Source organism: Phascolarctos cinereus, unplaced genomic scaffold (assembly GCF_003287225.1).
Source record: "Phascolarctos cinereus isolate Bilbo 61053 unplaced genomic scaffold, phaCin_HiC Scaffold_1;HRSCAF=81, whole genome shotgun sequence".
Lineage (NCBI taxonomy): Eukaryota > Metazoa > Chordata > Mammalia > Diprotodontia > Phascolarctidae > Phascolarctos > Phascolarctos cinereus.
Window position 1 is genome coordinate 196,899,893 of NW_027555514.1, and position 27,067 is coordinate 196,926,959.

Genomic DNA, 27,067 nt, shown 5'->3' on the forward strand with positions numbered 1-27,067 from the left:
CTCCTTCTGCCAATAGCGTATTCCCATTCATTTCATACACTTAACAAATGCTCTAGGCTCCAACACAAACAACCAGAAGCCAGGTCTTAAACCACAGTGACAACCACAATCAAACAGTTCCAGAGAATATAGTAACACTTTCATAACTTGGAAAAGTAATCACCAATTATGGGCAGCTACAAGCTTCTTTTGCCTCCCATGCACAGCTGTCTGTTTTTTAACTCAGAAGTCTCCAGAGTCTAATGACTTTGTTCATTGCCCAGGGCTCATTGACAAAGATGGTGGGGAAGGGTGAGGTATCCCTCCAAGTCACTTGTCTCAAGTATGGTCATTGTGGTTTTTTCTTTTGTCTTTGCATCCCCATCTCCTACTACTTAGTAAATACTTAATTAGTATTTGTTGATTGAATAAATGAACTAACTTATCCTTCCTTTCTCAGGGGCAACTATATCACATACAAAGATGGTGAGGTAGATCATCCCATCATTCAGCCTCGAAGTTGGGAAAATAGCAAGTTTGACTTTGACAATGTCCTGACTGCCATGATGGCCCTCTTCACTGTCTCCACCTTTGAGGGGTGGCCAGAGTGAGTATGAAAACCAATGTGCCCACAGCTTTGATGCCCAGAGATGAAAGTGGGCCTTAGTCTCCTGACCATACCATTTCCTGGGCCATGCATACTCATATCCTTTATAAATCATCTACTCTACGGTAGGGACCCTATCCCAGCACTTTCCTGAGTAATGCTTCAGGTATACAAATTGTCTATGGTAAAAGGCATGGTATCGTGGAAAGTGTACCAAACTTGGAGTCAGATCAGCTAGGTTCCAGTCTCAGCTCTGCCACAAAAAGGCTTGTGTTTGGGCAAATCATTTGACTTCTCTAAACTTCATCCCTTAAATAAGGGGACTGGATGAATTCTCATAGATCCCTTTTAACTTCAACACTTTCTGAGTTTCTGTGACAAGTCAGTAATTAGTTGATGATCCAGGAAGGTGGTTACTATCCTAGATATAACCTTAGTTTTTATCAGACTCTCATCCCAGTCTAGGATGTAATTATAAGACGGCCATAGATCAGAGATCATGGATAACCATGCCCTCTACATAGAAACTTCATTAGATTGTAGATCCTTTGGCATTCAAAGACACCACGATTAACAAGAGATCCTTCAATAGGTTACCATAATAAGGGTTGAAATGTTACTTCACTAAAATAACGTACCTCTGAGCCTCCCCACCTTCTACACTAGCAATAGAAGAGAAGTGGTATTCAAACACTTTTAGGAGAACAGTGTACCGAACAGGCTTTGTATCTTTTTCTATCAGCTTTCCCATTAAAGTATTTAATAGTATGTCTGAATAAGACCCATTTGGCCACCTGCCCTTTTTATTCTAATATTAACCCCTCTCCAAATTGACTTTTTTAACAAATATGCAGATATTTTTAAGGCAAAAAAATAGATTTTTGGATGAAAAGTTAGCATTATTTGTGTGGTGAGGTTAGGATGGGACCTAAGAAGAGATTCTTCCTAACTTTTTAGAATTAGCCCACATATCCCACCACCTCCCCCCACCTTCAGCAAGTCTCTCACTTAGGGTGTAGCAGCTCAGGTAGTGGTGAAACCAGTAGTTGGCATCATCAACGGTATGCCCACTGTTTACAGAGTACAAGGCACTGTGATAAGTTACAAAGGAAGTAGGGGGCAAAGTCCCAACTCTTATAAAATTTAGAGTTTACTCAAGGTGATAACACAGATGCAAAGTAAATAAAAAGATAAGAGTATAAGGCAGCACTTCCCTTATTTGATAACTTATATTTATGTAGTACTTCTAGCTAACAATGACTATTTCTCACAACACCCCTGTGAAATAGGTGTTATTATCCCCATTTTATAGATGAAGGAGCTGAAGTTCAGAGAGATTAAATGATTTGCCTGAAGACATACAACTAGTGTCAGAAGGCCAAAAGCCCAAGTAGGCTGACTCCAAATAAGATACTCATTTTTCTATACCATGCTACTTTCTTGGGACTTAAAATATATTTACATAAAAAAAAATGCTGGTCCAGGAAGCCTGAGTTTATGAAATGTCCCCAGGATAAAGAGAAGTTTAAAGAACTTTTAAACAAAAGAAAGGGAATTAAACCTATTTTCATAATTGCACAGGAAAAAATATTTTTTATATAACATAATTTCCTCATTAATATTTTAGAAAGGGAAATGCTGCTGGCATCAATATTTTCTTATGGAAACCCTATTCATACTCCACGGGATACTATTTAGAAAGCATTGACATAAAGCATAACAACAACTCCATAGTTAGCATTCTAAAGAAGTATGATATAAGCATTCAAGATCACATTGTCATTTTTATGTAAATCCTTATTTGCTCACAAGCTGATTTCTTTTAGACTCAGCCTCATTCCCTTTAAGTTGTAGGCCTATTGGCTCACACCAGTTTTCATAAGTTTCCTTCCATATTTACAAAACTTTGGAGTCAACGTCCACAACTCCAATTCTGAGGTATCCCTAGCATTAAGGACATCATAAGTCCTCAGAGAGATACTGTCTTTCCATTTCACTCTGTGGGATCCATCTCTTTCTCCAGGCTTCTATACCGATCCATCGACTCACACACTGAAGATAAGGGACCCATCTACAACTACCGAGTAGAGATCTCCATCTTCTTCATCATCTACATCATCATCATCGCCTTCTTTATGATGAATATCTTTGTGGGTTTCGTCATTGTCACCTTCCAGGAGCAGGGAGAACAGGAGTACAAGAACTGTGAACTGGACAAGAACCAGGTAGCCCCCTAAGGGAGAAGGGAAGAAGAAGAGAGCAGGAGAGGGAAGGAAAGTGTAGTTAATAGTTCAAGTCAAGAAGCAAGAGAGGCTGCTAAGAAGGAAAAGATATACAGTAGGGTGGGTAACACCATACAGTGGGGAAAGCACTGAGCTTGGAGTCAGGATCTGGGTTCTTATTTCCTACCTGTGTGACTTTGTACAGGTTACTTAACCTCTCTTAGCCTTAGGATCTGCATCTGTAAATTGTAAAGGCTAAATAGATGATCTCTAAAGTACCTCCCAGACTCAATCCTATGACCCTACTTCCACTCTGAGAAGTGACAGAAGAGAGAAACAATAGCACTAAAATAATCTCTTCTATTTTCTGTTATGAAAAAGCTAAAGGTTTTTTTTTTTGGAAGGGGGTTCCCTTTGAGAAGCAATATGCAAAGGAATTGCAAACTCCTGCAAGTCACCAAATTTGCCATTTAACTGTCAGCTCTGTCTTGGAGTAGATACAGATGGGAAGGAGAAAGGAGTCACAGAAACAATTATTAAGGAAAAACCTTGTGCACCAGAAAATAAAGGGAAACAAAATCTTTGTGGGAAGGAAAGAGTTACCAAAGAACTGTCAAATAACAACAAATTAACATTTACTAAGCAACTTGATCACAAAACACTATACCAAGCACTAAGCAAGATACAGAGTTTAGGTTAGACTTTGTCCATTCCCTCAAGGAACTTACAATCTGGTGGAGGAATGAGACATTAAATAAATAAAGAAATAGATAGATAGATAGATAGATAGATAGATAGATAGATAGATAGATAGATAGATAGATGCATATATGTGTGTGTATATATATATATATATATCTTAAAAGATTACATCATCAGATTTCTTTTATAATAAAATGGAAGAAAACTGAACAAAAACCAAGTATTTATGATAGAAATATACCTTAACACAAATGAAGTAGACTGCACGACAAAAATTAACTGATCAACAGATGAAATTTAAAATAGTTAAGCAAACATACTTATATTTAAACAAAATTGCAAAACTTTTTAGATTAAGCTAAACATACTAAATGAACTGAACATTCATATTTTTTTAAAGTCAAGTTCTTTTACCCAGTGTACATAAATTAGACTCCTTTCCCAGAATAACTTTAATATTATAAAGTCATAGCACAGATGGATTTATTTTTAAATTTTCAAATTTAAGGTGTCTAACTTGAAACATGTGACATGAGAAAATGAAGCACACCTATATCTAGATCTTTTGACGTGTGTTTTGAACATGTTTATAAATGGAAAAAATTAATAAATAGTGAAAAATGCTAATCATATGGAAAGAAGTACTCCTAGCCAGAATCCTAAAAAGTGTGACCTGTGCAGCCTCCGTGGTCTCTCTGGGATGTTCCACCTTTAGTACACCAAACTCTTTGGGGGGGGATCTGATCTCCAAGCTGGTGACTCTCACTTTCAATAGCACAAGCATTTTCATCAGAAATATACACTGTACTACCCAACAAGTGCATTAGAGAGTTACAAAACAAAATATGGTATGATGTGAGCTCTGAATGAGATGATCTTTGCCAGTTGAGGTAATCAAGGATGGCTTTCTGGAGTAAGCAGTTTGTGAAAGATGGAAATAATAATTCAGCCAGCTATGAGAGAAGTGTTGCTACTATCAAGTAAAAATACCAATGAGTTGAGGTTGGGGAGAGAAGAGAGAAATTATGTCTCTTAGCAGGAAAGAGGATTTAAGAAACCTTTGCCCAAGGGTCAGCTAGGTGGCGCAGTGGATAGAACACCGGCCCTGGATTCGGGAGGACATGGGTTCAAATTCGGCCTTAGACACATAACACTTACTAGCTATGTGACTTTGGGCAAGTCACTTAACCCCATTGCCTAGCCAAAAAAAAAAAAAAAGAAACCTTTGCCCAAGACCAAGGAGAAAGAGTTTCAACTTGAGCGTATGATATTCCAATCCCAAAGACTGAGATAGAAACTCTCCCATTGAGGATGGTTGGGAGTATAAGAGCTACGTGCTGACCAAGAAACATGGAACTTCTCCAGGGAGAGAAGCAGGAGTGGGAAGGAGGGGGAAGTAGAGAGATGAAATTGAGCAACTAATGTTGATAAGAATTCAACTGGCTGAAGAAATATTACGTGATATTAGGGATTGGGTGAGGAGGTTAAAAAAAAAAACAAAAAACAACAATCTTGCCACAGGTTCAGGATTATGGCATAGAAATGGAAATTAAAATATATTTGTGCAGAGGTGCCAAAGATCTTGCTAACTACAGTAACAAAGATTTAGTCCCAAAGTAATCTCTTCTCATCACCTGTCAGTGGTTTGGGAGTGTTTTCTTTGGTTGCAGACTTTAGAAAACAGGAAAGATTTAAAAAAAGAAAGGAAAGTGTTCTGTATGCCCTTGGAAGAGACTATGGCAAAGAGAAGAATTAACAAGGAGGCTATTACTTTTGTCTTTTTGGTCTTATCAAACAATATCTTAGCTTGTTTTATTTCATAAGTTAAAAATAAAATGAAATTTTAAAAAAGAAAAATTAAATCTTAAAGATGCTATAAAAATAAAGCATTGCACGTATGAAAGATAGAAACTAGAAGCAAAAGGGTCAACTTACTGTCACTTCTGACAACAGGAATAGTCAGTGATGGTTTCCCATAAAACCTGGGGATTTGAACACATGCCCAACCCCCCAATTCCTCTCCTATCATTCCATGCCTCACTGACTGACTTCTCTTTTCCTTTCTTCTCCCACCTCTTGTCCCTTCCATCCCCCTACCCCTACTCCTAACAGCGACAGTGTGTCGAGTATGCTCTCAAGGCTCGGCCCTTGAGAAGGTACATCCCCAAGAACCAGCACCAGTACAAAGTGTGGTATGTTGTCAATTCCACCTATTTTGAGTACTTGATGTTCGTCCTCATCCTTCTCAACACCATCTGCTTGGCCATGCAGGTAAGTGTAGGGTGGGAGGTGCGGAAAACCTGAAAGGGCTGTGGCCTATTCCCTGAGGCTAAGGAAGAGACAGAAATGAGAAAGCTATGTGTATCTCATGAGTTAGTTTTTCAATTGGTAGCCAAAAGGAAGAATGGAGAATAGCAGCTCTCTTACCCACAGCCCTGACTGCTCCATTGAAAAGGATATGACCCTTACCCAGAGTATGTCCCATTGAAGGACCCCTAGTTTGAGAAGAGGCAGGGAAAACAGGGAGATTATTAATTTAGCCCATACATTCATTGCTATTAACAAGGCATGGAATATAGATGCCATTTTGAAAGAAATCAGACTCTGGAGTTGGAGGACCTGGGTTCAAATCCCACCTCTACTATTTACCACCTTGTGACTTTGGACAAGTCTGTAAGCTTCAGTTCCTTCATTTATAAAATGAGGAGTTTAGAAGAGATGACATCTGAGGTCCTTTCTAGCTCACCAACCCCTCTCTTTAGCCAGAATGCAGAGTCCTGTGTTAAGGCTCTCTGTGATATTAGGGAAATAGTTGCTGGGGTCTCCATCATATTTTTCCTTGCCAATCTAAGAAGGAAAGCTATGACCCAAGGCCACTAAGGCCTTCAGGTTTTTCAGTGGTATCAGAAACAGAAAGGAGCTCTGAGATCTACCTGTAAACTGGAAGATACAGTGTATACAGGACCAGCCCTTTTGGGCGTGTGAAAATGGTGTTAGAGGGTTTTTTTAAATGTTGTTCTTGTTGTTTGGGGTAAGGCTCAAACTCTGAAAAGGCTAGGCTAAAGAATGGGTAAGGCAAAGACTCCCCCCCCTGAATCTCAGTCCCATTCTCACTGTACACTGGGAATTCCTTCCTCCCAGCACTACGGTCAGAGCTGTCTTTTCAAAATCGCTATGAACATTCTCAACATGCTCTTCACCGGCCTGTTCACTGTGGAGATGATCCTGAAGCTCATTGCATTCAAACCCAAGGTAGGCAGGCCTTTGAAAAAGGTCATCTAATTTCAGATCATATGCCTAGAGGAAAGGGATAGAGGGGAGATAGGTGTGATGAGGCAGAAGGGAGGCAGAAATATGCAGTGAAAGGACCACCCAAAGAGCCAACCCTAAATTTGTCTAAATTTGGAACAGGACTGTGGGGTCCCTGGAATGGAATCTTAGCTAATGCCTGCAGTGATCCTGAACTGGGATGCAAAAGTGACAAGTTCCTCCTGTAAAAAGCTACTTCTTACAAGGGAGACACAAAATTTGTCCTTCTATACCCATTTTCTACCATGCAAACAAAGGGCCTCTACTCATGGGGAGCCTATAGGTTAAACCATGACTATAGCAGGGCTATGCCTAGGTATTAGCAAGTCAACACTCTTCACCCCAATCACCCCAGGCCTCCCTGGGCCTATGGCATTCCCCATACATCAATTATACATAGACCACTCATAACATACAGCAAACTCTTAATTGTCAGAAAGGCTTGATTTTGTTTGGCTGTGTTTTCATTCTACTACTGTTGCCGCTGCCCACCTTCCGACCACACAAGAGCTCCTTAACACCCTATACAACCAGGAAAGCAAATGATTCTCAAATCTCCCCATTTTGCTCCTTGTTCACAGCTTTCTGGTAAAAGGCTTGGTTAGATGAGAGTTATAATTATTGATTAAAATGGAGGACATAAGAATGAATGACCATGTATTTTAATTATCTGTGCCTCCACTCTGCCCATACTTTCTTCTTTCTCCCCATTGCCCTTATCACGGAGAATTGAGAGGTGGTTATAATTCCAGGTGTCTTCCATCTCCAAGCACCATGGTCAGCTCTATCTAGCTGATAATTTGGCCTTTGATGCTCCATACCAAGCAGCATAAAGCTACTTCCAAGAAAAAGCACAGTAGCCACAGTCAATTGAAGGAACTTTGAGGAATAATGTGGGGGCCAAATTGTACCTAGGACAATAGTTCAAGCTGACCTGATAGTCTCTTCAGCTCATGATGCTACTAGCCTACCCAGTGTTTCCTACTTGTGCCAGCATTAGTTGAAATAAGCAGATGTCCCAACTGGATTTTCTGTTTCTATCCACATTTTCAAATATCCATTTACTTTGCATCCTAGAGGCCCATACTGATAAGTAGACTGAAAAATGTTTCTGGGATGGCATAATGTCCATCGTCATCCTCATTTTCATCATTACCCAAAGCAATTGTCAAACTTTTTCTATTCATATTACAACCCAGAGGAAGCTACATTAACATGTTTTCTGCCTTTAAGGAGCTTACAATATAAAATAACAAAAAGGCATCCAGAACAGACTAGGTATTCAGGGATCTCACTTAATCATAGAGGAACAAGATTTGGGAGGGGAGAACCTAATGTATGATTTTATTGATGTAGGAAAAAGCCAGTGAGCAAACTCCACCCACCAAATAGTCTTAGCTTATAGCCGGGGTACTGAGAAGTTAAGTGGATTGTCAAGGGTCACAAAACTAGCATACGTCTATCCATTGTGCTAAGTTGCTTCTCCCATACAGGACTAAGACTCTTACTAGATATGATTTGAGAATGACTTTTTTCCTGACTCCTCCAGAGCAGCTTTCCACCTTCACATTCCCCCTTAGCTCCAACACCCTAGGGGCAGAGAGTCTTTCCTTATTCAGAATGAGGGCACACGCTAAACTACCCTGACCACTTTCCACCTTACCTTAGGTTTTCCTCACTCATCTGGAGAGCCAATCAAAGTCTAAGGAGCTGAGTAATGTCAGAAGGCTCCAAATAATAGAATTTCTGATTCATGCCCCACTTGTATAGAAGACTTCCACTAAAGGTTTACCTTGCTGTCTTAGCATAACATGGAGGTAACCCTGGGTCAGCTTTCATGATATTTAAACCATATGTCCCTTAAATACTATAAAATATTGCCCAATTCAAAATAAAATAATGCCATTGAACTAAGTCTGAATGCCTAACACGATAATGCTTTGACTTCTGTGATCTGAGTTGCTCTCATTCTCTTAAGTGGTAATAAGTAAGAGTAAGAATAGGTAAGAATAATAATAGCATTTACACAGCTCTTTAAGATTTACAAAATGCCATTTGATCCTCACAACAAACCTATGAGTGGGTGTTATTATTATCTTCATTTTACATATGGGGAAACTGAGACTAACAATGACTTGTCCAGGGTCAAACAGCTAGTAAGCATCTGAAGCAAGATCCAAAATCCAGTGCTCTATCCACTACCCCACCTAGCTGTCATTAGGTGAGTAGCTAGTCAGTTTGGCAAAACTCCAAAGACTGTCCCTGGAGGAAATAATGAATAGGACAGGCAATTGGATAGGGTTCCTAAAGTGTGCTAATCCTAACAGAAATAAAGACAAAGGGGAAAGACCAGCATGCCCATCTTTCAAAAATGCTTAAGCCAACACAAAGAAAACTTGCATCAGATGCAACTGAGGGCCTACAAAACACCCTGGGAGAAATGAACTAAATATCAGTCAACTGAGAAGACAGTTAGTAGCAACATAACCCTAAATACATCAGTTGGGGATACTACAAATATACAGAAGAGACTTCCAGAAAAGAATGGTAAATTAGCAGTTTGTCTTAAACATGCCTCACCCCTCGTTTCTACCAACTTTCAGCAATATCCCTCCGAGAGCCTAGTTCTTATGCTTCCTTGTTCTTTCTCAGCACTGATATACAAAAGCACTGGTGACAATCTGACTATTAAAATAGGTCATGGGAGAAAGTAATGCATAGCTAAAGAGAATGGCTTTCATGAAATTTAGGGTACCCATGAAGAGCAAATTTTGAAGGGGGAGAGGTTGAGTTTCCCAATGCCCCATAATCCAGAAATAATCCCCCTGAACAGCCTGGCATAGAGTGTTTAATAAATGCTCTATCTAAGGTTTCACCTGGGCATGAAAGGTGTTGTAGATTTGAGTTGTGGCAATGATGATATGGAATTCTGATCCTTGGGTAAAAAGCCTTCCATTATTCACACAAAGACTTGGGGTGAATAGCATATGAATGGCATATGCTACTGGCATATGAATGTTCTACTGAGCAAAGCAGGCTGAATTGTCAGTGTATTGGTAGGAAGAAACTTCTTCCTTTTGTAGAGGCTCTGCTGGCTTCTAGCTCCCTCTGACCTCAGGAGTGTGGCTTTCCTTTAAAACCAAACTAACCAACGTGGCTGACCCTGGCAATGCAAAATATCTGGGATTTGCCTTCTTGCAGCTGAGGGCTTCTTATCTGCTCTTGTGTTAGGAAGAATTGCACCCTGAATGTTATTGTCTTTCTGTCTCTGATGTATTGTACCTTCATTTAAATATCTAGCTTGAACCTGAAGTAAGTTTCATAAAATCTCAATACTTTAAATCTGCTTCCTTATCCATTGTTTCCAGTCTGACCATTAGCACTCAGGTGCTAAGCAGAATTAGCAGAGATTTGAACGATCAGTTTTAACACATATTTCACATTTATACTGAGAAAATACTTAAAACAATGCCATTTACAAAGATAGCAGTTTTAAAAGCAGCAGTCACAGTCTGTAGCCACCAGAAGAGAAAGGACTTCTAGAAGGGAAGAGCAGGGCAAGGCTCACCACAGACATGGTTCATGCTTGCAGTTGTCCTCAACTTCCTAGCTCCTGACCTCCCATCTGCTTGCCACACCAACCATTTTCTCCTCCTTGCCACTTGCTTCTTTGTCCCTCTTTGCTCAGCTTAGTTTCTGCCTCTCTTATTCAGAGGCCCCATGCCCAAGATCAGGGTCCAAAGCCCTCAAGGTGATTTGCCTTTAAATAAATAAGGTCCCCTCAGAGGATCCTGGAAATCGAACTGACCACTAGCAAGCAGCTTGATCCCCATCTCCCTCTGCTCCACATCCAAACCTTTGGGCAGGCCCTTGAAAAATCAGCTAAGGTATATTTGACATCAGCAAATGTACAGCCCAAGCAACAAAGTAAAATATCAACACTTAAACACTGACGATTTTCCCAGCATCCCTGAAAATCACCTCAGGACGCTGTTCATAGCAAATATTCAGCAGTATATGCAACAGGAACATGTGTGTGTTCAGTCGTATCCAACTCTTCCATCTGGGGTTTTCTTGGCAAAGATACTAGAGGGGGTTTGTTATTTCCTTCTCCAGTTCATTTTACAGATGAGGAAACTGAGGCAAACAGGGTAAAGTGACCTTCCCAGGGTCACACAGCTAGTGTCTGAGGCCGGACTTGAACTCAGGGAACTTGGGTCTTCCTGACTCCAAGCGCTGATGGGAAGGCTGCTTCAGTGACTACATGTCTAAATTACATTCAAGCATGGTGCTCGCTCTTACCACAGCAGTGAGAGCAACATAATATCAATAGTCCTACAAAATCACAGAACATGCTTTGGCATTAATGTATAAATGAATAAAGAAACAATGTTACAATACATAATAGAAAAATATAGCTGCAATACTTAATAAATACACCCATAATACTTGCCTGACATTGCTATATAATCTAATAAACAGCAAAATAATTGAAAGAAAAACATAATTCAGGACATGCAATAATTAATAGTATGTCAATGAACATGCAAATACATGCAAGGTACTTATTACATGGGTAAACATTAATATAACCACTTCTTCAGTTTTACTTGCAGCATCATAGGTTAATCTGGACACAGGTTGGATAGATCTCACTGCCTTGTGACCAGCTGATCTATTTGCCCCTGGATGAATTGATGATGTGGGCTGCCAGGCACATAGTAAACATTTAATAAATACCTGTCGACTGATTGATCATAGTCTTAATTAGAACTATAGTCTGGAACTTGTGGAGGGACCAGGCTGGCTACGTATGTTCCCAAGTTTTTTGTAACCTAGGAGTGTCTATTTTATACTTTATAGGAGTATTTATATAGAGAGTTGTTACCTTAGCAGTCACTATGGCTAACATTCTAGGCAGGAAAGGTGTTGCCTCTGAGTTCAGATGAGATATGACCAGACTACTCAAGTAGTCCAGGCTACTCTTATTTATTGGGTTACAATATACAGTTTTCTTCACCAGAAATGTCATTTTCTTGAACCAGTGTCTGGTTCAGTTAGTCTCTGTATAACAAGTGGGCTATATCTTTTATTTAGACAGCAGAGATCAATGTCTATCACAAAATAAATGTGCATCAGGGAGTGAGGTGTATGAGGTGTTAAGAGAAGACTAGCAGCACTGGTGTGAGGGCTGCTCAATCACCTTTGGTGAAAACCTTCACCCAACTCTCACCTGTGGCTTCAAGGAGCTGTATCATGTGCAGGGGCCACCCCCAGCAAGCCATCTTGACAGATGGGCTAAACCAGGTCGAGGGCCTAACAGGTCTTAAACCTGTCGGTGAGTTAGGAAGATGTCTACCCAAAGCTGATGTGAAAACTCCCCGGCAGAATGGGCAGATGAGAACAATTTGTTCCAGTGGCCACGAAGGCAGCTAAAACAGGTGCAGTGGAGCTCTCAGAGCTCGGTCAGGCATTAAAGATGCCAAGGTCATCCACTGCTTCCCAGGCCCCCACCACTTATCTTGACTTTTGTCCTGCCACTGAACTTCAACCATCTCGGAAGACAGAATGACTCTGAAAGGGACAACTTTCCACAACTGTGCCTCACTTAAATCCAATTCACACACAAGTCATTACCCATGATATTGTTGGTCCTCTTCAAAAATGAAAGACAAATAACAATAACAGCATCTGGGAGTCCAACTAACTCTTATAGGCAATAAATAGTTACCATTGCACATTTCATTAACTGTTTTTCTAAAGCCCCACCAATCTCTAGGGCTATTCTGTAAATAGGCAAGTTGTCCAGTCTTTCCACAACTAAGCATGAAGTAGCTTTCCTTCTGCTAACCTGTGTGTCCCCTGAAGACCCAAGTTTCTCAGCAATACTCTTTTTTGCTGGTGGTCTTCTCACAACAAACCCGGGCATCAGACTGATTTTTTCAGTGCTCTTCTGAGCTGAAGACATGACTAGTTGTTAGGCGTCTCTTAGCCTCTAAGCCAGGAGGTGTATTGGTTGTGAGTGTCTTCATTCTCTCCATCTTCAGAGACTCCAAAGCACAAGTCGAGGTGTGTCTAGACATCACTCTTATCCAAACATCAGTAAGAATAGTGTAAAGCCTGTGATATCATTCCTGGTAGAGCTGTACAGTTGTTCTAGAAATGCCATCTGTTAACTGCACTGAGATTGTTCTAGTCTCAATGTTCCTTAACTGTGTGTTTTACAATATGTGATTGAAATACTCAGGCTGGAGAGTCACTAATGGGGATAATAAAATTGGTTTCATACTTCTTGATGCCAATCAAAGGTTGCATTTACTTGAGTAACTTCATCTCAGAGTTTCTGCTTTGGTCAGTAGGAATCCTAGAAAGGAATTCATACACTGAGAAATACTTTTGCCACAAGAGTTTAACAGCTATAGGTGCTTTCTGATTCCTGATAGAATGTATTTATGCATACCTGTTGAAATGATCAGTCTCTACTAAAATATGACTTCTCACTTTCTCTTTCCAGAGATAAAAAGCCAATGCAGACAATTTCTAAAGGTTTTCTAGTGCTTACATTTTCTAAATTTGCAGCACAAGTTGGCAGTGCCTTTCTTTAAACACACCACAAGTCCCATACTTCTGAGTGACATCTGCTGCCATATTGGGCCAGTAAAATCTGCTTCTTTCTAGCTCTAAGCTTTGACATGTCCAAAACTGTCATGCAAGTGATTTCATAGCTGTAATACAATACGTGTTGATCCGCATTAACAGCTTCCTCGTACCTTGTGTAGTATCAGTCCTTTTGAGCAGCTCCAACTTCTGCCATTGCTTTAATAATAAGCAATTTCTCGAAAATAAGAATTTGAGTTTCTTAGTTAGCAGCATTTCCTTTTTTCTTGGTTAATCAGCCATCTGCTCTTGCCACCAGTTACCCACAGGCCACTTACTGAGGCAGAGAAGATTGGTTCAATGAAAGAAGCTGCCTGTATGCTGCTACTCTCTGGCAGAAGTCCCAAGCTTCCAATTACACTTCTGTTTGATGGTGGCCCAGCTCCCTGAATGTTCCACATGGCTTTCACATCATAGCTTTGGTGTCATGTGACCTTCAGCCCAGAGCATCTACATCCACATTAGTCTTCCCCAGCCAATAATAAATGCTGAATGATTAGCTAGTGATGCTACCCATATCAGGCAAGCAGCGTTAAACTTGGCACTGCTCAAAAGATGTCAATGGATGGTTTTAGTCCATACTTGCTCTATATACATAGTCTTTTTAGTAATAGCCCACTTCAAAGCCAAGAACTCCAGCTTGTGGTTGGGATAGCCACTTAAGTCCTCTCCTGACACATACAATTGGTTTCTGGTAACCATTATTCTCTTATAATGTGACTGGCCTCAAGCTTTCCAGGCTAGCATCTGTATACAGAAAAAATGGTTTGTTTAGATCTGCATAGACTCCACACTGGTGTATGTGTGACCAAGTCTTTGAAAGTTGGTTCACATCTGTGTATCCACTGATCTCTAAATAGCTTTATGTGTTGAACACAGCTGAGCCTTTCTTGTCCTTCAGTTTCCGGTTCTCTTAAATCACATAAGCACAAGTGAGGTTTAGCAATGGTTTCGCTGTGGAAACATGGTTCTTAGCAAATTTGTGATAATAGTCAACAAATCCCCTAAAAGTCTTTAGATCTCAAAAGTTCTTTCAGTTTGGCCATTCTGGAATTCCTTTCTGTCCTCCCTGGTCAATGCTCACACCTTGCTGTGACACTGAGTGACCTACATACTTGACCAAGACTCTGCCAAACTGGCATTTGTCAGTTTTCTGCCAGCATATCACTTAGTTTCAGATCATTTCCCTCTGGTTGATCAAACACTTTCAACCATTTCTCCTCATAGTCTTCTCAAAGATCTCAGCTTCTGCAGTATTCACATGGCCTTCTTATCCAGAATGCCTCCAAAAAAAACAAGGGGCAGCTAGGTCACTCAGTGGTTAGAGCACCATACCTGGAGTCAGGAGGACTTGAGTTCAAATTCAGCCTCAGACACTTGACACTTACTAGTTGTGTGACCCTGGGCAACTCACGTAATCCAACTGCCTTGACAAAAAGAACAAAAATAGAAGAAAAAGATGAAGAAGAGCGCATCCAACCTGTCAAATTAAACACTTTGGGACTCTGATTGGTCATTTATTCTATTTCCTTGGCATTTATATATTTAATTGGTACTCTATTTTCAGTGCATATGTTAAATTGTTATTTTATAATTCCTATGTTTTATTTATGTATTTTAGTTTTCCAATAGATTATAAGTTCCATGGTTTAAAAAAAAAAAGTACACCCAGCATGTGTCTAGGAAAGGAAAGGGAAGGTATGAAGAGAATAAGCATTTATATAGTGCCCAGTACATGGCACTGTGTCAAGTGCTTTATAAATATTACTTCATTTGTGAGATATGCCATCTTTTCTGCAGAAGGTAGTTAGTTCTGCTTTCTGGTAATCTCCTGATGGTGGTGTTCATGTATCAGGTTGTCATGGTCTCCATTCCCTTTATCTTTCCAAGAACAGCTTGATCCTCATGTGGTTACCTCGCACCAGATTTTCTGTGCATTTGTACTATGTTATCTTCATCTGCATTTGTAGTACAGCTGTCTTGCTTAGGTTCCATGGTCCATATAATATGAAGGTACCACCCTGAAGTGATTAAAATCAGAATTTATAGAGTAGACTATCAGGTATGACCTCTCCCAACTGCTTATAGGCTCTAACTTAGTCTATTGGAAACCCATGGTTTTTTTCTGTGCTACATATCCTTTAGGGATTTCCTGAAATTGACCCATCCCCATTATCATTTGGTCACTTGAGTAGTCTGGTCATGTCCCATCTTTCAGAGGGTACCACTCCTCTTCCCACCAGCCTGAATAGATGGCTGTCCACCTGCATCACAGATTTACACAGCAATTTCCCTTTGTGCTAAATGGAATCACCAAATTTAGAAAATGCCATCTCAGCAGTTAGACCAGAACATTCCTCACATGGGATTTTGGTGTTTCTTTTCCTCAGAGACTATCTGTTTTCAAAAGTGACTCCTCTGACACTTTCCATCAAGCAGTTTACCATGTCCCTCTTAAATGTCTGCAGGCTCCATTGTGGTAGTTCTGTTGTACATTAAGCACAGACTCCTGACAAGATTTCTTAGGTTGAGCCTCTACGTCTCTCTGCAGTAAGATATGTATCTAGTCATGGTCCTCCCCTCAGGCAAGGCTTCTCTGTATGCTTCATGGAATCTGAGGCTTACATTCCCTATAGGTGATAGGCCTGTATATGTCCCCAGGTATCTAAAACTTCACTTAACTCACAAGTGAGGCTTTTTATTTCTGACCTAGACAATATGGTTTCCACCTCTCCTCCCACCTACCCCCAGATAAGAAAGAATTGTGCCTCAGCCTCACCCATATATGAGACATCTAGTTCTTACTAATTCTGCCAAAGTACCTCCTTTGCTCATTAAAGTTGAAAATAAGATTAGCATGCTAATTCCCTGATATTATTTCCTACTGGAGATTTTTTTTTTGAATGATCAAATGGGTCTGATAATTCATAGAATATATCCTTAATGGACTCTTCTGGCCTGGTCCTGCTACTGTCCACCAACTCTTTTTATGATTTCCTTTAAAATTTTTGAAGTATCTATAGTTTTCTATTTCAGATATTAGTAACCCACAACCTTAATGCATGACAATACATTTTACGTGCAATTTCTATATTTGTAAAAGATTGATCAATAATAAGCATATTTAGGCAACAAATAATACTGAGTTAAATGCCAAACCAGCAATATGACATGATCAGTTACATTCAAATGGCAAATATAAATGTGGAGTACCCACTTCAATGCTGCTAATGCTAATGAATTAAGGTTTTAACGAGAATATGAGAATTTGAAAACACTCTCGATTCATTCAGTGAATTCAATTAGTAAATAGACATTTACTAATTGAATAAAGAGCTGTCACTCTCACATTGCTATTAAATTGCATATTCGCTAGCTAAGCAAATTGTAAATTATTTAAATATAATATATGAATATATCAATTAATAAATAGCAAATTATAAAGTAAATTTTCTGTGTAAAAGTTATAAAATAAAAATACCAATTTTCATATTCACTTTGCTGTTATAAAATAAATATGAGAATAAGTAGCATTCTAACAGTGACAGACCTTCATTCAATTGGTAAATGACTGTGTAACATTGAACAAATCACGAACAGTTTTAAATTCCCATATTCTCATCAAAACCAGACCTAATTTATCTTTTAGCAGTATTGAAACAGGTACTTCACATTTATATTTGTCATTTGAATATAACTGATGGTGATAGAGAGAAAGACTAATCAGTGAGATACTAGAACAAATGTAAAATGAAACTAAAATAATATATACTTCTATCTGTATGTTTAATAAGATTTTTAAAACCAGATTGTAATATTTCAGTAAATACATTTTTGTTTTGTAAGGAAAAAGTCTATCAAAATTATAACATAAAGAAGATTCTTCAAAAACGGTAAAAGTTAAAAAAGTAAAAAGCACATAAAGCTAAATTCAATTCAAAACCCAAAAGCATCCAAGGAGAATTTAAAAACAGAGCAACCACATATAGTTCAAATGTATAAGCATCAGGTGGTACTAGCAAGCAAGATAACCTGAGTTGTCTAATATCTTGAGAGGAGAAAGTTCTTCCTCCCTTTTTGGAGGTGAGGCCTGCTTTCATCTCCCTCCTCCATGAACAACATGGTTCTCCTTTCAAACTCAACCTATCTTTTTGGCTGACCCCAGGAAAAGAAAAATGGCTGTGCCTTGCCCAGGCACAGCCTGGACCTTTTTACTGGCTTTTGCATCAGGAAGAATCTGGCCCTGAATATTATTCTCTTCTTCCCTCTAATACACTGTACTTTCAATGAAATATGCAGCTCAGACCCCCAGCCAGTTTGCACTGACAAAATCCAAATTGAGTTTATAAAACCTCGAAACATTAAATCTGCTTCCTCCCAGGTGTCTTCCTTTGATTCCCAGTCTCATCACTAGCATTCAAGTAAGCAGAATTGGCCCAGATTTAAATGACCAGCTGGATTTTAATGCATTATCACAGGCATACTGACAAGACACTTAAAACAATATAATTTACAAAGATGGCAGTTTTAAAAGTAGATTGGGGGGAGGATGGGGAAGGGAAAAAGGTCACTACTCACTGATCCCAGCCTACATTCAAAACAATTCAGGGCTTACCATTCACCTGACATGCTTCATACTTGCATTGTCCCCAACTCCTTGCCTCAAGACTTGCTGCAGTTGCTCCTGAGACCCCCATCTGCTTTCTCTTCCCTGCTTGTCTTTCTGTCTCCTTACTCAACTTGACTTCTGCCTTTCTTACTGAGAGGCCCCTGCCCAAGGTTAGGGTTTGAGGCCCTCTAGGTAGTTTGCCCTCAGATAAAGTCTAAAATTCCCTCAGAGCTTAGAGGGTGCTGGAAGTGGAACTTTGCCAGCCAGTTGCCCAATCACCATCTTGTACCATGATGAAGACGTTTTGATGAATTTCAAAAAGTGAAATAGACTAAATTTGTCTTGATCCAAAGTGAGACCACAGTGACCTTACATCTACCCAGCATCAGCCTTCGTGAGGAGTCGTTCCCACCTGAGCCTGAAGCTCCCAATTTGTATGTCGCCCAGTAGAATCATTTGATAGAATTTCTTTCTCATGGGGATTCTGGGTTCATCCTGCTGCCTTCCCATTGTGAAGAAAAAGGGAGAGGTTGCTTTCCTGCAAAAATTTAAAATTTCTGGAACAAAATCTACAAATCAAAGGACTAACCCTAATAAAACAGAACAAAAATGAAGCCTTCTTGGTTTCTCTGCTGGAAGGGGTAAGTTCCACAATTGTGGGATTTGCCTATTCTTTCTCCAGAGAGAAGGCCACTTTCTCAGGTGTAGGAAGCCAGATATGAAAACTCTAAGGTGCATTCCCTGAAATCAGGAGAGATTTAAACCTCTCTGCTTGGGCTGTTGTCTTTTCATTGAAAATCCAGAATCTTACAGTCAGCTGGTTTGCTTTTATATTGTCAGATTTCTTTCCTGTTTGGCTTCATCACTTCAGTGTTTTCCAGTCTCTTGTTCCAAGTCCTCTTCCTCCTCCACTCCCAACCAGCCCTTAGCAAAGTGTTCTGTACAGAGTAGGTGTTTAATAAGTGTTTGTTGAATTCAATTGAGTTTTGTCCTTTCCCTAACAATTGAGTTAGCAATGACTTTCCCCTAGAACTAGATTTCTGTAATGGTTGTTTTGTTCTCCAAAAGCTAACTTTATTTTGTTTCTTTCCTTGGCTTTCTAACAAATCCTGCATCCTCCAAAGAGGCAGAGAGTTCTCATGAATTATCTCAAGTATGTTGGGTGGCCTCTTCGCCCTTTTGGTGCCTCAATTTCTTTCTATGTAAAATAAGAGTAGTTGTTTAACAGGCTTGCAGTAAGGTTGAATGAGATTATGCTTGGAGGGCATCTGGACTTTTCAAAGAGCTAGTGCTCCTGTGTCTCTGGGATGTGAATAATACAACCCATGCGCAATTGCCAAGGAGACTCGGAATCATGTCTTTATTGAACTATTTTCCCAGACCGTAAGAAATTATTTTAGAAGTAGAATAGACTACCTCAGGTTCCTCTTGGAGGCCTTGTTGCATGCCTTAAGCAGAAGCTGGGTGACCACTTGTGGGCCCTGTTTGAAGGACTTTTTTCAGGGATGGACTAGATGACTTTTAGCCTAGGTCCCCTTCTAATGTTTTGATTCTATGATCATTCAAAATGAAACCTAAAGTAGATCTTACTGACTTGTCAGCCCTCTCAGCTGCCAACTCAGTTGATTATTCTTCAGTCAGTTTTTAATCTCCCTGACTTCAAAATCCATTTTATTTCATTTATAAGGGACGTGGTGTTAGCCATACTACCAAAGACAGTCACCTACATTGTAACTGCAACCAACACCATTACAACCATCTACATTGCAACTACAACTAACAACATTGCAAAGTTATCTGAGGTGCTAATTAGCCGCTAGTTGGTACAGTGGATAGAGTGCTGGACCTGAGTTCTAATGTTGCTTCAGATACATACTAATTAGATGATGAACCTTGGAAAATCACTTAGCTCCTCTAGGACTCAGTTTTGTCATCCATAAATTGAGGGGATTGGAGTTAATGACTTCCAGTGCCAAATCTGTGACCATATAAGTTAGCATTTTTAAATTTCGAATTAAGTTTGTCGTGGTATCTCTGGCTTCCATGCATGGTGTTGCTTGGTGTTTTTTTGTTACTCGGTGTCTACATTTCTTGTTCATATTTACCTATTATTGCTGCAGGGTAGGGTACTTAAACTAGATAGGAAAGAGCTAAAATTATTTTTTTTATTTGGCATTTTAAAGAGAAAACCAAATCCACGTTGACCCAGTGCTCAATGGGTTCTCCAGTTATCTAGAATTTTCCTGAAATCTGTGTTCAACCCTTAGCCTTGAAGCAGTTTGACACAGTAGACTTGGAGTCAGGAAGATCTGGATTCCAAACCTGCCTCAGACTCTAGCTGTGTGACTTGGGGCAAGCTATTTAACATCCCTAAGCCTCTGTTCCCTCATCTGTAAAATAATGATGATAATAGCAACCTGAGATCATGGATACCATGCATAAACCTTAAAGCTCTATGCAAACGTGGGCAGCATCTTGGCTGACCTCTCATCCATGCCTTCCATCTTGTCTGATATTACCCTTAACTTTTTAAAAATCAATTAGTTAATTAACCAAGTTTGAGTTAGCCTCTATACATGAATATCTCTTTTTTGATCATTGTTAATGTTATTACAAAATGAACATAAGCCAAACTCTGCTTTGTCCCAGCAATGTCTGAGTAATTAGTGGGCCTGCCTCTCTTTTTTATTTTATACCTCCTCCCCCCCCCAAAAAAATGTCCCTTTTAAGTTCCTCTGCCATTTGTTCATTCTGCTCACTTGCTAACTTACAATAGAGGCTCCGATGACTGTTTGATTTTCCAGGTCTGAAGCTCAGGTTTTTATTGCAGAGGAATCAGCCAATAGTTTTAGGAAAATAAACTGAACCCTACAATGCAGTGCACAGTTGCACTGATGTCGTAGTGGGAAAGAGTATTAGAAAGGTATGGGAGAGCAATTGGCCGGTGAAGGAAGGGGATGAGGAAACACAGAATCTTCATTAAAAAGAACCTTAGAGGCCATTCCACAAAAGTGAGAGTCTCCAGAAAAATGAAGGTTTTCCAGAATAGATATTATCTCACAAAACTTCTCTTAAAAATAGGATTTTTTTTCAGAAGAGGGGATGTAGTAAAGGGAAAGGAATATATAACCCAGCTTTCAGCTAAAAAATGCTCGCTTTCCCCACTTGGGCATGGATGATCCTGCCCCTTGGAATCATATGGCTAGGTAGTTCAAGCTTCCATTTTCTGGATGATTTTCTGGAGAGCCTCAGGGCAATTATTACTATGCTCTTCAAAGTCTTGGTTTCTCTCATTAAGCACTGCGGGAACAGTGTTGCTCTACAAAGCACCTAGATCTCTTCTAATTCTAATGTATGCCTTGGGGCTCCCCAATAAATGTTTAGTATTAGGCCTCCACAACTGTTTGGTATTTAGTAGTGGTATCCATCCCCAAATGTTTAGTTTTATGCAAAACACCATCAAGCCTGTCCTAGTTAGCAAGATGTTGCTATGTGCCTGATAATTAAGCATATGGCTATAAGTGGCCCCACAGGGTCACTAGAAAAGAAGAAAGTAATGTCGTATTAGCAGCAGGGTAAGGATTTGGAATGAAAAGACAAGAATTAGCAGAATTTGGTAACTGCCAAGTCTTTTCTGTAGCCTCTTTATATACCTTTTGCTCTTGTTTTTTCTTATTTATTCTTACTATTACCAGTCTAGTTCAGGTCCTTATTATCTCTTGCCTGGACTATTGGGAAAAAAAGCATTTTAAGGATCAGCCCTGATTATTCCTTTCATTGTTGGACACAAGTAGGGCCTTAGAAAATTCTCTGACATGAGTCTCTAGACTAAACTGAAATCAACTTTCCTCATCAATCATTAACCCCTGCTGAAACTCAGAATCCAACTGCGAATGCCTTGAGGCCTTTACACAGATACACAGACAAACAGACCCACAAAGGTACTCTACTGCCCCAGTGACCCAAAGGACCAAATCCCGAGACTTTGGTCCAGAGACCAAAAAAACCTTCCTTTCCAGAAGGAAACCCAGCGACTTACAATACGAGAAAAAGAGACACTGGATTCTGCAGGGTGGATTTCAATGATAATGAGATCCAAACTTGAAGTGCCTCAGTGTTTCTCTCTCAGCAGGAAAGGAGCCAAACTCCTTTAACTAACACAGAAGAGCATCTTGTGCTGGTTCTCAAAGTTGCCACATTTCTGGAGTTTGGGGATTGGAAAGTAACAGGAGCTTGGGATACTGTAGAACCAACAAGGAAAGAGACAAAAATATATGTCTTGGAGAGGTAAAGAAAAGTAGGTGCCTACAATTTCATGACAAGTATTTAAGAGCACTAGAACATAAGACCCTACTAGTGCCCAACATTGAGAAGTCTTAAGAGGTCATTTGGTGGGTGAGAGAATAGCGTGGAAAGAGTGAATGTGGTAGCATGGAATGAAATTCAGTGATTATGTTGAGTATGTGTACTCCAGTGAGAATGCATTGGTTGTACATTGGAGAAAGCAGCACATTCAGAAAGTAATTTCAGAATAAAGGTTGTTTCAGTGGTTATATGTTTGGTATTAACTAAGGTAAACCTGATGGTATGAGCTTGGGAATCTTAGAAGTATGTTTGAGATTTGATGGGAAAGATAACAGAATTAACGAGGCCAAGGGAGTAGGAAGGTGACTTGGTTGCTTGTGCTGTCTCCACCACAAAGTATATTCAAGACTGCAATGAGCTGGGATGAAAGGTTGTTAAGAGGCAGTCTTATACAACATCTGAATCACAGGCTTCTGAGCTTCCCTGAGTTTCTGTTTCAGAGTGGCAGAGCAATTAATAGCCAATACAGGTCTTTTGCTTCCTGAAGCTTCTGTATTCTCCTAGTTATAAAGCTACTCATTGGAGCCAGAGCCATTATGACAAAGACCGTATTGTGAACATGCCTAAAATTCATCCCCTTCATTCAATCAACAGACATTCATTGAGCACTATACTTAACTGGGCAAGATACAAAGATAAGGCACTTATATGCCCCAAAGTAGCTTACAATTTAGCAAACAAGCTGTGAATGTTATGTGGCCATGCCTCTCAGAAAACTACAGCCCAGCCTACTGTGATACTGTGAGCCCACTGAAACAACAGACTGGAGGGATGGGAAAAGTCAACATTCTATTTCCTTTTCCTCATCACCTCAAACGTTCTCCAGAACCCGGTGCTGATTCACTAGGGTCCAGATCATGTTGTTGGAGAAGAACAGGGAAGGAAGGGAAAAGGTGAGATCTTCTTAATCTTCTTAGGTCCGGTTTGATCTGAGTAATGGCCAGTGATTGGCTACTGTGCAACATTTTCCTGAAGACCGAGTTAATATTCAATGTTCATAATAGCTCAGAATGTCTTCACTTAACAAATATCTAGGACACTCAAGATAGTGTAATAGGGGAATCAAATTCATGTGATCATAGGTTAGAGTTGGAAAGGACCACAGAAGCCATCTAATTCAACCTTTTCGTTTTTCAAATGAGGAAACTGAGGCCTAGTGAAGTTAGGCAGATTGCCCAAGATCACACAGGTGGAGTATCAGCGAGCAAATCTGAACCCAGGTCCTCTGCCCCCAGAGACTGTCCTCTTTCCACAATACAACACTTCCCACCCCACTTCAATTCAGCCAGCATTTTTTTTTCCTTTTAGGCAATTGGAGTTAAGTTTGGTCTGAGGTCAGATTTGAATTCAGGTCCTCCTGACTTCGGGGCTGGTGCTCTATCCGCTGCGCCACCTAGCTTCCCCTCAACCAGCATTTATTAAGCACCTAGAATTTGCCAGGCACTATACTAGTCTGTGGGGATATAAAGACAAAACCAAAAAAGTCCATGCTTTAAATGAACTTATATTCTACCTGGAGGAGATAACATTTACACACACACACACACACACACACACACACACACACACACACACATTACTGGTCCTTAGTTCTCAAAGAAGACCAAAATGACATCACTACTCTAGAGTCAAGTTTCAGTGTACCCAACTGTGAACTGTGACTGATCAGACCAATACGTGTTCGTAATGCTCTGCTACGGGTCGGGCACAAGCAGTCTGTGGGAACATTTGGGGTAGATTCCCTAAATTTGCACATCTTGCATTTCCTTTAAACTGTTTCAATTCTGCTTTGCTCTTAGAACACAGCACCTTCTCTGATGTGGGCATCAGAGCAGTCCTGTGCCAGTGTCTCCCATGTCACACGATCAGTTCCAAAGTTCTTCAGAGAGACCTTTAGCGTGTCCTTCCTCTGACCACCTTGTGAATGGTTGCCCTATGTGAGTTCTCCATAAAACAGTCTTTTTGGCAAGCGTACATTTTGCATTCAAATGCTTGGCAGTTTAGTTTGAGAAAGGACCTCAGTGTCTGGTATCTTATCCTGCCAGGTGATCTTCAGAATCTTCCTAAGACAATTCAAATGGAAGCCATTCAGTTTCCTGGCATAGCATTGGTATACTGTCCAGGTTTCAAAGGCGTACAGCAATGAGGTCAGCTCAACAGCTGTAGACCTGCAGTTTGGTAGCCAGTCTAATACATAACAACTGGGGAAATCAGGAAAAGCCACATATAGGGAAGGGAACAATCATGTATTAAGTACCTACTATGTGTTGAGCACTTTAGAAGTATGATTTTATTTGATCCTCATAACAACCCTGAGAGGTAGATGCTGTTATTGTCCCCATTTTACAGATGAGGAAACTGAGGTAGAGTTAAGTGCCTTGCTCAGGGTCACACAACTAGTAAGTGTCTGAGGCTGGATTTGAACTCAGATCTTCCCGACACAAGGCCCAGTGAGCCACCTAGCTGACTTTCATAGGAAGTAGCCTTGAAAGAAGCTAGGGATTTCTAGTAGCTGTGTGAGGCATGGGGAATTAATAATCCATAAAAAGGCTCAAGAGGCAGGAAGAAAATGCTGTGTATGAGTAACATCAAGTATGTCATTTTGGCTGGAACATAGAGCTCATGAAGGAAAAGAACGTGAAATCCATCTGGAAACATAAGTTGGAGCTAAACTTTGATGGACTTTAAATGCCTAATGGAGAAATATGTTTGGTTTTTTTTCATATTGACAATAGGAAGCCTCTGAATTCTTGAGAGGAGTAACATGGTCAGACTCATGCTTTGGAAATATCACTTTGAGGGGCAGCTAGGTGGTGCAGTGGATAGAGTACTGGCCCTGGAGTCAGGAGGACCTGAGTTCAAATCTAGCCTCAGACATTTAACTAGCTGAGTGAACCTGGGCAAGTCAATTAGCCCTGATATATAGAGGGGTCTCTGTGTGTGTGTGTGTGTGTGTGTGTGTGTGTGTGTGTGTGTGTGTGTGTGTGTGTAACTTTGGGAGCTGTGTGGAGCATGGACTAGAGAAGAGAGCATTGACTCAAGGACACCAATTAAGACTGTTGCAATAGTTATAGTCAAGAGGTGAATAGGGACCGGACTAGGAGGTGTCTCATGAGTAGAGAGGAGACAGATGGGAGAGGTGTGATGGAGATAAAACTGACAAGAATTGGCAACTTATTGGAAATAATGAGTGCAGGGGTAGGGTAGAATGAGGAAAATTGAAGAGGGTGACTAAGAGGTTGTGAACCTGAAAGGACAGTAGTACTCTTAAGAGAAATTGGGAAGTCAAAAAGAGGGCTGAGTTTAGGAGAAAGGAAGGATATACCATACAGTTCGCGCTGTTGTGACCCTGCCATAAATTGATGAGTATCTTTTCTCTTTGACCTAAATTTAACACTTTTCCCCATAAAGAAATAAAGAATCCTGTGGCAAGAGGGGAAAGGGCTTCCACTGAGGATTACTCAGACTATTAACCAGTAAACATTAGCTGAAGTGGCTAGTGTCAGATTTAATCTTGCTGTTACCCTCAACACTATCTATCTATATTCTCACATATACATATATACACACACACAGATATATGTGTTATGTATACGTATGTATAAACACATACGTGTGTACCCATACATACATATGTTTGTATGTCTATTTATTTATTTTAAAACGAACCTGTGGTTCCTCAGGACATAGGTCTGACTTGTCTCCAGAGACTCAGCAGCATAGTCTAAAAGAAATAGGAAAAAAAAAGATTTGGAGATGGAAGAGAGGAGTGTAGGAGGATCAAATATAGTAGCCCTCCTCTCCATCACACACACACACACACACACACACACACACACACACACACACACACACACACACTCTGCCTAGAGGTCTGATTAGTGAGCCACAATTACCATGATTATTATTTATTTATGGCATGACAACAGGGTACCTGATGCTGTCAGTACAAGACTGACAAGCATGAATGGTAATACTAGGGGCTTTGTTAAGGAGGGGCCTGCTTATCACAGCTTCTGTATCCAGGGAATTTGCTTATCGTTGCAACATTGTGACAGGCTTCTTTCCTGCCTGGCTCTTAAAAGCTGGAACATTGCTATGAATGATTTTTTAAAATTATGTGACTTAACCAAAAAGCTGTGGTGTGGGAAGGGTAGTATTAGCTATTACATTTAATTATTTAATAGGTAAAATTATTCCCACCATGAGAAAAACCCAATGGGATGGTATACTTTGGTTTTCAGTCACAATCTTATGAACAAGAGAACAGGCACAGAAAAATTCTGCCTGATGTAGAGACAGTGAATTTCCAAAAGTCCATTAACCCAGGAAGGCTTGTTCTGAGCAATTCAGATTCACAGTTGATGAGGGAACTCAAGCCCATTATAAGATGCTGTGAAATAGAGGAAATGCTTAGGACAATTGCTCTTTAGAGGACCCTTCCCAGTGTGAGGGTTGCTGAGCAGATTTAGAGGCAGAACTCATTTAAATTGACAAGGACTTGACTAGTACCAAAAAAAAAAATCTGAAGTTCTTCTATTTCCTGCAAGTAGCCCATAAGCCTCCAAACCTTCCACAAAGACCTCTAAAACTGTATGTTTTGCAATGTCTTTGTGA

General features: G+C 40.1%; 1 protein-coding gene across 1 annotated transcript in view; it reads left to right on the top strand.

The window, feature by feature from the left end:
• CACNA1C (calcium voltage-gated channel subunit alpha1 C) overlaps window positions 1-27,067 on the top strand; it is a 1,008,001-nt gene that overhangs the window by 893,030 nt on the left and 87,904 nt on the right. The window contains 4 exon segments of the mRNA XM_078156118.1: window positions 440-586; window positions 2,610-2,811; window positions 5,623-5,781; window positions 6,652-6,762. Coding sequence (XP_078012244.1) covers window positions 440-586; window positions 2,610-2,811; window positions 5,623-5,781; window positions 6,652-6,762 — 619 coding nt within the window.